Source organism: Vombatus ursinus, unplaced genomic scaffold, assembly GCF_900497805.2.
Source record: "Vombatus ursinus unplaced genomic scaffold, bare-nosed wombat genome assembly UNPS02008412.1, whole genome shotgun sequence".
NCBI classification, from domain to species: Eukaryota; Metazoa; Chordata; class Mammalia; order Diprotodontia; family Vombatidae; genus Vombatus; species Vombatus ursinus.
The window spans coordinates 1-9,682 of record NW_020948190.1 but is presented as its reverse complement, the minus strand read 5'-3'; the positions used below and the strand labels follow the sequence as shown (position 1 = coordinate 9,682).

Sequence of the window (9,682 nt, the reverse complement as noted above, 5' to 3'; positions counted from 1 at the left end):
GGTTCTGACTTTCCATGTTCTGCACTCAAAGGCCCTCCCCTCCCCTCCCCTGAATGACTTTCCAAGTTCTGTGTCCTAAGGCCCCTCTGGGCTCTGACTTTCCCATGTTCTATACTTGAAGGTCTCTCTGGGTTCTGGCTCTCCAGGTTCTGGCTCTCCATGTTCTGTGTCCTAAGGCCTTTCCAGGTTCTGACTTTCCACATTCTATGTTAGACTCCTCCTGGGGCTAACATTGGGTGGCCTTTTTTCTTTCCAGGAACATTAGACAAACCTTCCCTCTCAGTGCAGCCCCAGGATGCCGTGATTTCTCGAGGGACCAACATAACGCTCCAGTGCCAGGGGTCCCGCCCCAACGTGAGGTTTGCCCTGCTGAAAAAAGGCTCGGATCAGCCTGTGCAGGTGCTGAGCCCAGCAGGGTCCCGAGCTGACTTTGTCCTCTCTGACGCCATGGCTTACGACTCGGGCAATTACAGCTGCCTTTACTTTGAGACAGTCGCCCCCTTTGCCGGGTCCCCAGCGAGCGAGGACGTGGAGGTTCAAATTGATGGTGAGGGGACGGGCTGGGCTTTCTGGGAGATGGGCGGAGGGGGCGTAATATCTGATGAAGCAAAGGGCTGAGAAGGGTCTGAGAGCCCGAGCTCACTAAAGAATCACAGACTGTCGGCACCGGCAGGTTCTGTGGAGGTCACATAAGCAGTAGGGTCAGCTCCTTCCAGACCAGCTAGTCCCACTGCTCATTGGACAGAGGGCACAGACTGAGGCCAGAGAGGGAAAGGCCCTACCATAGCTACCTTAAAGCTCATCTGTGTCCTGAACGTCCTGAAGGAAGTCAAGCCCCCCAGGGGAGTGACACGGAGAAGGACACACCACCCGCCTGGGCCAAGTCTGAATGAAAGGAAGGAGCTGGTGTGGCAAAGAGCAGGTGAAACCTGCCTCTTGACATTCTTCTAACACCATCTCTGCTACAACCAACCGCCCTAGACCAGCCCTGCTTTTCCCACTCTGACCTTGGACCCTGGAGCTCCGAGGCTTCAATGCCTGGGCCTTGGGCCTGCCCTCCCTGCTGCCCCACTTAAAGGGTGAAATGTTGGGTGTAGGAGGTCAGGATGGGAAGGACAGAGGGAACCTCAGTGCTAGCTAGCCCAGCCCACACTGAAGGAGAGTCAGACCTGACCAGGGGGCAGCCAGACCTCCCATGATGGGTAAAGGTCTAAGGCTCCACTCCCAGCCCACCCCGACTCCTGCCGTGGGCTCCTGGCCGGTCCCCCTCCCTCCGGCGCAGGGCAGAGAGGAGGGGGTGGATACACGCCAGACTACGGGGCTGCCAGTGCCAAGACTTGGATGGGGGGAGAAGGAGGGGAGGAGACACAGTGACCCCAAAGCTGACAATGTAAGCGACTGGAAGGGTGGTGGTGCCCCAGCCAGAGAGGGACGTTCTGGAGATGGGCTGGTTTGGTGGTGGACAAAGGCGATTCTGCTTGGGCCACCTGGAGCTTCTGGTGCCTGTGGGACATCCAGTGGAGTGAAGGTCAGAGATACAGACGCATCGGATTTGTAAATCTGGAATTGTGATGGTGATGGGAGCTGAGTGCAGAAAGAAAAAAGCGGGGGTGGGAGAGGAGAGACTCAATTAGGGGATGGGGCGTAGAGCGGAGACTGAGAAGGGAGAGTCAGAGGGGGAGGAGAGTCACAGACCCAGAGAAGAGAGCGGAAGGGAGGACAGGGTGGACACCCGTGGCGAAGCCTGCTGAGAGGTCAGGAAGGATGAGGGCTGGGCAGGGGCTAGGCCGCCATCTCAGGCAGCCCGGAATGCCACTTTTGGACAGCTCCGATAGCCAGAAAAGGCAGCTGGGGGCGCCATAGTGCACAGAGCGCTGGGCCTGGAATCAGGAAGACTCAATTTCCTGAGTTCAAATCCGGACTCAGACACTTACTGACTGTGTGACCTTGGGCAAGTCACTTCACCCTGCCTGCCTCAGTTTCCTCATATGTAAAATGAGCTGGAGAAGGAGCTGGCAAACCAGTCCAAAATGGTCAGACACGACTGAAACAACTCAACAACAAATTCAGGCCAGGAGGGGGCAGAGACTTGCCTGAAATCAACAGAAACGACCTCAAACACACTAAAACAATGAGAGTCTAGCCTGGCTAAGGAACCTGGGCATCATTTAGTCATTTTGAGGATGCTGAAAGTGCTGCCGAGAGCAGCGGGCGGGACGCTTCCTTTGAATGTGCGGAGCTCAGTCCTGCCCCCTTAAGGCCCAGTGGGGAAACTGAGGCCAGAAGGGGAAAAGGGCTCCTCCAGGTTGCACAGTTAGCTGTTCCAGTGCAGGCTCAAGACCCAGACAGGTGAACCATTCAGTGCAGCCCCCACCCAGTACTTTCCGCCTCTAACACCCAGGGCCGGGGGGCTCTGCTTTGTCACAGGCCTCCTCCCCAAGCCCTCGCTGCGCCCCTTGAGCCTCGTGGTGACTCCCGGGAAGGACGCGGTCCTGCGCTGCTCGGGACGGGTCCCCGATTCCAATTTCCAGCTCTTCAGAGACGGAGAAAGCACAGAGCTGGACGTGACCAGGCAGCGTGTCAGCGACCATGCCGTGGACTTCCTGCTGACCAATGCCAAGCCCCAGGACGGGGGCCGTTACAGGTGCCGCTACCTCACCTGGAAGAAACCCGTCTTGACTTCAGAGATCAGTGACCCCACAGAGATTTTGGTGACAGGTGAGAGCTCCGGGGCCCTTGGGACTTGGGGCATTAGGGAAGACTTAACCTCCAAAGCCCCGTCCTGCAGCTGATAAGCTGCGAGTGACCTTGGGGCAGTCCCTTCTAGGCCTCATTTGGCTCCTCTATAGATGAGTTACCTGGCCTAGACTAGCTTTACGGACCCTTCCTACCTTTGTGACCACGGGCAAGTCGCCTGGCATCCCTGAGCCTCCTCATCTGGAAAAGGGAGATAATGCAGATGCTACGGATTTCAGCTGGTTTGCTATTTTGTCTGTTTTAGGAAAAATCCTATAAACACTCGAGCCACATGGACTAGTGAAATATTGTCGCTGGCTTATCACTGCAACCTGAGGCCCCAAGAGAACACAGCCTCTGAAGTAGAATGCCAGAAATAAGAGCTTCGTCACACCCACAGAAATCAACCTTGGGCTGTGAAAATAAAGAAATTTGCGGTTTATGGGAGAGGTGCTGAATTTTTTGGGAGGGGTGGGGAGTCCAACCCCATCATTTGAAAAAGGAGGAAACTGAGTCCAAAAGAGGGAAGAAATCAGGGGACAATCCACTTGGTTGAGCAGAGGTCAAAGGATGCAACTTTCAGTGAGCAGAATATGAGGACTTCTGGGGGAGGGAGAAGAAGAGGCGTCCGGACACAGGGTCCATCTCGAGGTCGGTATGGCCAGGGTTCGAGCCCTCCAAGGAGCACCAAGCGCTCGCGAGCCAGGAAGCATTTATGCGGCGCCTGCTGTACGCCGGGCACTGCGCTAAGCCGGGGGACACCAAAGACGGTCTCTGCCCCGAGAGGCTCCCGGTGTAAACGGGAAGAGAGCTGAGAGGGTCGTTGGGAGGACCCGGGCAGGCTTCCCGGAGGTCAGCGGTCAGAACGGAGGAAGGAGAGCCGGCCGGAGGGAATGGCCGGAGCCCAGAGGCGGACCCAGCCAGGAGGCCGGACAGCGGATGGAAGCGCACATGAGGGGGTGGTAGGAGGACGGGAGAGCTGGGGGGCTTGGGGGAAGGTCAGAAGGGGCTTTGAGCTCCAAGTGGGGCCACGGCAGTGTTGGGCGGTGGGGTGACGTGCTCCGACGGGCATTTGGGGGAAAGCCCGTGGGTGGTTGCGAGGTGGGGCTGAGGGTCTGCTCCAGAGACCGCAAGGGACAAGCGTGTGCCTAGCCCCGTGCCAAGCACCCCAGGATTCCCCAAGCAGCCCTGTGACGTGGCTGCTATTATTAGCCCCAATTTCACATGGGGAAACTGAGGCAAACGGGGGTTAGGGTCATGCAGCTAGTGACTAAGACAGGATTTGAACTCAGATCTTCCTGACTCCAGGCCCGGGGCACCACCAGCTGCACCCACTCTTCCTCACGCCGGGAAGGACAAAAGGGAAAATCAAACTATCCTGGGTGAGAATCCCTGGGAAGCCCCGCCCCGTGCTGCCACTCATTACTTTCATCCCGCCGCCGATCCCTGCCAAGGTGCAGCCAATCAGGCCCCGCCCTCTTCCCTCCCAGCCCCCCCCTTCAGTTCCTCTCCCTGCGCAGGCGCCTAGGGAAAGATGTAGTCACGTGACACACACCCCCGTGTCCCTAGGGCTGGGGGCTGCGCACGTATTCCCGAGGGAACCCCCGGCCCCCCCCCCCCCCCCCTTCCCCCCTCTCGGGGACCCCCCCCCCGCTGGGGTGACTCCATACGACCTCCTTTGGCGCCCCGCACTAATTACTCTAGGAGAAGATCTCGCTGCGGAGGAGCCCCCCCATCCTCCCCTCCCCCTCAGGACTCAGGGGGTGGGGGCCTCCCCAGGGTGGGGTTGGGGGGAGGCTTTGGGCTCCCTCCGTTACCCCCCACCCCCATTCTGCCTGATCGAGGACAGACAAGGCTGCCCCTCCCCAGTGCTCCTTCCATGGCCTCACCCACTGGGGTCATGGAGCCCCCTCAACATCCTGGTATGGGGGGGTTCTCCACCCTGCTCTGGGGGTCCCCCTTGGGGAACTGTGGCCATTGCATGGTTGGGACCTGGTCTGTGCCCCCAGCACCGAAGGCCTGAGCTGGGAGCGACTCTCCCCCCCAGCAGAGAGAACCCCCAGCTGGGGTGGGGGGGCCTTAAAGTAGAGGAGGTCAGGGGGGCCTGGGGATAAAACCGAGCACAGGGAATGTCAGAGCTGGGGGGGGACCTTAGAGCATGGAAGGTCAGAGCTGGGGGAGAACCTTAGAGCATGGAATGTCAGAGCTGGAGGGGACCTCAGAACATGGAATGTCAGAGCGGGGGGGGGGGACCTTAGAGCATGGAAGGTCAGAGCTGGGACGGGGTACTCTGGGCCAGAGAAGCTCAGGACTGGGAGGACCCACTCTGCACCCAGCCAGGCTGGGGATGCTGAGGCCCAGGCAGTAGAAAGTGCTGGCCCTGTTCCTGCTGCTGGAGCTGGATGGGGGAGGGGGGGAGCCTCTTCACCGGACGGTACTCAGATGGGGTGAGGAGAGTGGCCTGGTCATGTCCCTGCTGAGGCTCCGGACAGGCCGCTCACCCTCTTTGGGTGTCATTTTTTCTGTCTGTCCAGTGAGAAAGTGGGATGTAAGGATGTCTTACGGGTCTTTCCGACTCTGAAATCCTGCTTCTGTGGGGCTCCTTCTGAGGGCACACAGCAAGCTGCTGCCCTTTTCAGGTCTCAGTTTCCCCCAGGTGAAACAGGAGGTTGTGGGCCAAGCTGCTTCTCGCCCTGGTGCCCTGTTTTCATGCCATGAGTCTCAGGCAGTGGGCTGGCGTCCCGGACTTGTTACCCAGGATGCCACCAACACCGGACTCAGGGGAGGGACATCCTCAGCACTGGAAGACAGAGGGCATGGGGCCACACTTGACACTTCTCCTCCTCCCCGGCATCCCCCTCTTCTCCAGTGTCTCACCCACTGTGCCCCCAGAGTGGGTGTGGAAGTGAGGTTGGGACAGGAATGCCCGTGATGGCCACGTTGGGCTGGTGCCATTTGGCAGGGCAGACGCCTGAAGGGCCTTAGCTCCGAGGACACATGTGTACCCCAACCCTGCTTCAGCCCCCCCAAGACCATCCCGCTTGTCCTTCCCAGATGGCCCAGAACTGGGGGTGTCCAAGATCACACACTTGCATGCTCTGAATAGTCTTGGAAAGGCTTTGGGAGCCAGTGTGGCAGGATGGCTGGGGCTGATGAGGTCTAAGATTGGGGGTCAAATCTCGTGGCCTCTCGCCCTCCCCTCCCCCCACCGGCCTGTGACATCCAGCCAACGAACAAGCATTCATTAAAACTCTGGCAGAGGTGAGTGCTGACCCCTGCTGGGCCTCAGTTTCTCTTGTGAATTAGATCCCAACCCTTGAAAAGGATGATTTAGAAGTGGACTGATACTGTGAGCCCAGGACTCGGCCTGGGCAGTAAGGACCCTGGGAGCATAAAATGTCCCGCAGCAGGGGCCAGGTCCTGGGGGGCCATTCCCCCACCCCACCCCCCCAAACACACACACACACACACACACCCTTCCCAGGGCTGCGCTCAATCAAAGTTTATGTGTGTACTCTCCCCCAGCCCACAATGGACCCTCAAGCTGGGAGTCTCCCCCTTAGACCGGGCCTTCCCTGGGTGCCGGAGAACCCCGGCTCCACAGCGCAGCCCCGAGCCCCAGGCTGAGGACGCCGAGGATCCCCACAGTCCCTGCCAGCACGGGCACCGCAGCGCCTGCAGGAGACGGGGGAAGGGGGCGGGTGAGCCAGCAGCTGGAGCCCACGCCGGCCCCCCTCCCCGGCTGGAGCAAGCCCACCTGCGGGGTCAGCATCCTTGGTGGGGCGGTGGCAGGGAGGTCCCCCTGGGGGCGGCCGGACTGGGGCAGTGAGCCTGCGGAAGCGGCCCAGCGGGCATGGGGAGGGACAGCCCAGCAGCTCCAGCGTCAGGGGTGGCCGGGAAGAGTCGTTACGATAGAAGAGAGAGACAGTTATGTTCCTGGGGACAGAGGACGGGTGAGGGGGCACCGGGCTCTGGCTCCGCCCCCCCTTGCGGCTCTCCCGGAGACCCAGGGTCCGGCTGAGCTTGGCAGGGAAGAGGAAGATACTGAGGCCAGAGGAGCTCTCTGACCTGGTGCCAGGGTCTCCCATGGATCCCTGCCGCCTCCACCCAGAGCAGCGGAGACCCCAGGAGGGAGAGGGCCTGCACGGGGGATGGCTGCGAGCCAGGGCCCACTCCTTCCAGCTTACCCCTCCTCTTCCTCTGGCTCTGGCTTTCCCAGGTGCTTCCAGAATTCGAACCCGAGGCAGGCAGCATAAGGCGGGTGGTGGCCGTCGTAGAGGCCCAGGGCTCCCTGGAGCGCCAGCAGGGTGCTGTCGTGCTGGGGGAGGGAACGCAGCACTCAGAGCTCATCTTGACCCCCCAGCCACCACCTGCCCTCCACGGAAGCCCTGTGGTTTAGGACCATCTCTCCCGGACGCAGGGCTGAGAAGCTTCCCTACGTTTTGTGGAAAGTGGCCTCCCTGCTGCCCGCACCCTGAGCTCCCCCTTACTGGCCATCCCTCGCTCTGCCCTCTGTGGCCAAGCTTACTTAAGCTAGTGCTTCACACCTCTGCAGACCCGGCCCTGTCCAGCTGTGGTCCACTGTGACCCTCCAATTTTTCTCCCAGCCTGGCTTCCCATCCCACGCCCGCCCTGGCCCCACACTCACAGCTGAGTACATAATCATCTTGAGAGGCAGCCCTCGGGCCTGGACCTGGGTAAAATTGGTTAGGATGGCATCGAGCAGGATTCCTGGAGGGGGGAACGGGCCGCCTGAAGTCTGGCCCTCTTGTCCTCCCCGCTCTGGCCCCCCAGCCAATGCCAGCAGTTCCCCACTCACCTCCAGTGAGCTGGGCCTTCTCCTCTGCCCTCGGGGGGCCCACGTGGGCTCGAACGTCCAGGGCTGACACCTGGGCCAGAGACCTGAGCACCTCTGGGGTGGCCCACTCAGGGAGGGGGAGCCGGTGGGCTCGCTAGTAAAGAAGCACAGTGGGTGGGGGGGTGTCCAGGGCTGGGGGGGTATGAGCAGGCAGCATCGAGGGTGGGCACGAGGACCTACCTGACAGGTCAAGGTGTCCAGCACCTTCCAGGCCCTGTGGAGGGGCCCGTCGGCCAGGGATAAGCCTGTGAGGTTCCCCAGGTGCACCAGGAACTCCTGGGGGGAAGGAGCCCCGGGCTGGAGTGGAGTGTCCCAGAACCCCCCAGCCGCCCCAGCTCTGACCCCGGGTGTGACCCTGTGTGAGCCTTCCCACTTGCACAGCCCGGACCAGACTCTATTTCTCCCCTAGGATTCCAATGCTGCCCTCCCACGCCTTCCCCCCTCACTCTCCAGCCCTCGAGGGCTGCCTGGTACTCTTCTCCTGCCACTGTCTCCTCCAGAAGTTTCTGGTACTGGGGACATCGCTGGGTCCGGAACTTTAGCAGCTGTGGATGGGATGGAAGTACGGAGCCTCGGCGCCGGGCAGGGCCTGGCAGGGCAAACCCAGCCCCTTCCCGCAGCAGGACTCCCCCCCCTGCCCCCAGCCCATGTAGCCTCTGCTCTGGATGGACACTTCCGGGGACAGGCAGCTCACTGCCTCCCAAAGCCATTCTTCCCTTGGGTGAATCCCTTTCCATGTGACAGCCCTGAGCTGAGCGCCCCATCCATCCCTTCCGGATATCCTCGGAGGGCCTGCGCCGTCGATGCCCTCCCTGAAATGCAGCTTCCGTGGCCCCCCCACCCCCTGGAGAGGGCTGGTCCCCCCCAGGAGCACCTCTGCCCCCCCTCCCCGGCTGGGTCTCTGACCCTCCACCCTTTTCCTTTGGCTTCCTTCTCTCTAGGTCTGTGTCTCTCCCTTTAGGACTTCTCTGCCCTCTACCTGCACTCCCACGGCCCTGACCTTGTCTTCAGTGGCTGGGACAGTGTGGATGGGGACCGGCATCCAGCCGGGGGTGAGGGGAGGCCTCGGGAAGAGCCCGGCCAGGTTGGCCTGGGCGCTCTGCAGGGTCCGCTCGTAGTCTGTGCTCCGCACATACACCTGAGGAGGGAGGGGAAGAGGCCGGTCGGAGGCCGGCGTAAGGGCCGAGGCTGGAGGCCAGACAGTCAACAGAGGACAAATTTCCCCTTACCTCGTCTCGATGATACTCCTGGTTCAGGAAGTTGCCGTATCTGGCCCTGAGGAAGCGGCCGAGCTCGACCTGCTGCTGGACGCCCTCCTGGAGATGGACGGCGGTTTTAGGGGACGGAGGAGCCCGGACCACCCTCTCCCCCCAGGTCCTCTGGCCTCCTCACCTGGGTGAGCTGGCCTAGTCCATAGGGCCATATGGCCTTGTCCTTGTGGGGGTCTGTGGGGTAGGAGTCCAGGGGGGCACGGTCCCCATGGCGATAGACCTGGGGAAACGGAGGGATCTGGGGTCAAGGCCAGCTCAGTGGAGACCCGGGGCTGGAGCAGGAACGGGGGCATGCCTCACCAGGGTCACAAAAAGCAAGGATCCCCGAGGGGGCTCAGGCCAGCTCCCCCAGGCCGCCGGGGGCAGCAGAAAGAAGAGGAGCGCGAGGGAGCTCAGGCGCTGGTGACCCCCCATCCTGCTCCAGGAGCTGAGAGGGAGCTGAGCCACTCAGCCCCAACCCTGTGTCCCACCCATCTCTCACTGCCTGCCCCACCCAGTCATTACCTCCCCACCACCCCCAACCCTTAATCATTGCCCACAGGCTCAAGTCCGGACGGCTCCCATCGGCTCCCATCGGCACAGGAGGCCGCCCCCAGCCTTTCCCTGTAGCCTGAGTGAAACCATGTGACCGACCGACAGACAGACAGACAGACAGACAGACAGATGGAGAGACGGACAGATGACTGGGCAGGCAGATAGACAGACAGATGAATAGACAGACAGAGGAAGAGCCAGATAGACAGATGGATGGGCAGACAGACCGCTGGGGAGACGGAGGGACAGACGGACGGGCGGGCGGACCGCTGGGTAGAGACAG

At 61.2% G+C, this 9,682-nt stretch overlaps 2 protein-coding genes across 2 annotated transcripts; one reads left to right on the top strand and one right to left on the bottom strand.

The window, feature by feature from the left end:
• Positions 1–256: 256 nt before the first annotated feature.
• On the top strand, positions 257–3,178 carry LOC114034183 (alpha-1B-glycoprotein-like; the record flags this gene model as incomplete). The annotated part of the gene is made up of 3 exons (XM_027849786.1): positions 257–547; positions 2,428–2,718; positions 3,002–3,178. Coding segments are annotated over 3 exons (596 nt in total), but the record flags the coding sequence as incomplete, so codon positions are not given.
• A 3,087-nt stretch (positions 3,179–6,265) lies between these two features.
• Positions 6,266–9,439, bottom strand: ACP4 (acid phosphatase 4). The gene is made up of 12 exons (XM_027849785.1): positions 9,405–9,439; positions 9,166–9,280; positions 8,987–9,103; positions 8,824–8,910; positions 8,595–8,732; positions 8,041–8,139; positions 7,775–7,870; positions 7,556–7,688; positions 7,385–7,467; positions 6,924–7,054; positions 6,494–6,672; positions 6,266–6,411 (listed from the first exon to the last, which is right to left on the bottom strand). The coding sequence occupies exons 1-12, from the start codon at positions 9,437–9,439 to the stop codon at positions 6,296–6,298; spliced, it is 1,329 nt and encodes a 442-aa protein (XP_027705586.1). The 3' UTR covers positions 6,266–6,295.
• Between the last annotated feature and the right edge of the window lie 243 nt (positions 9,440–9,682).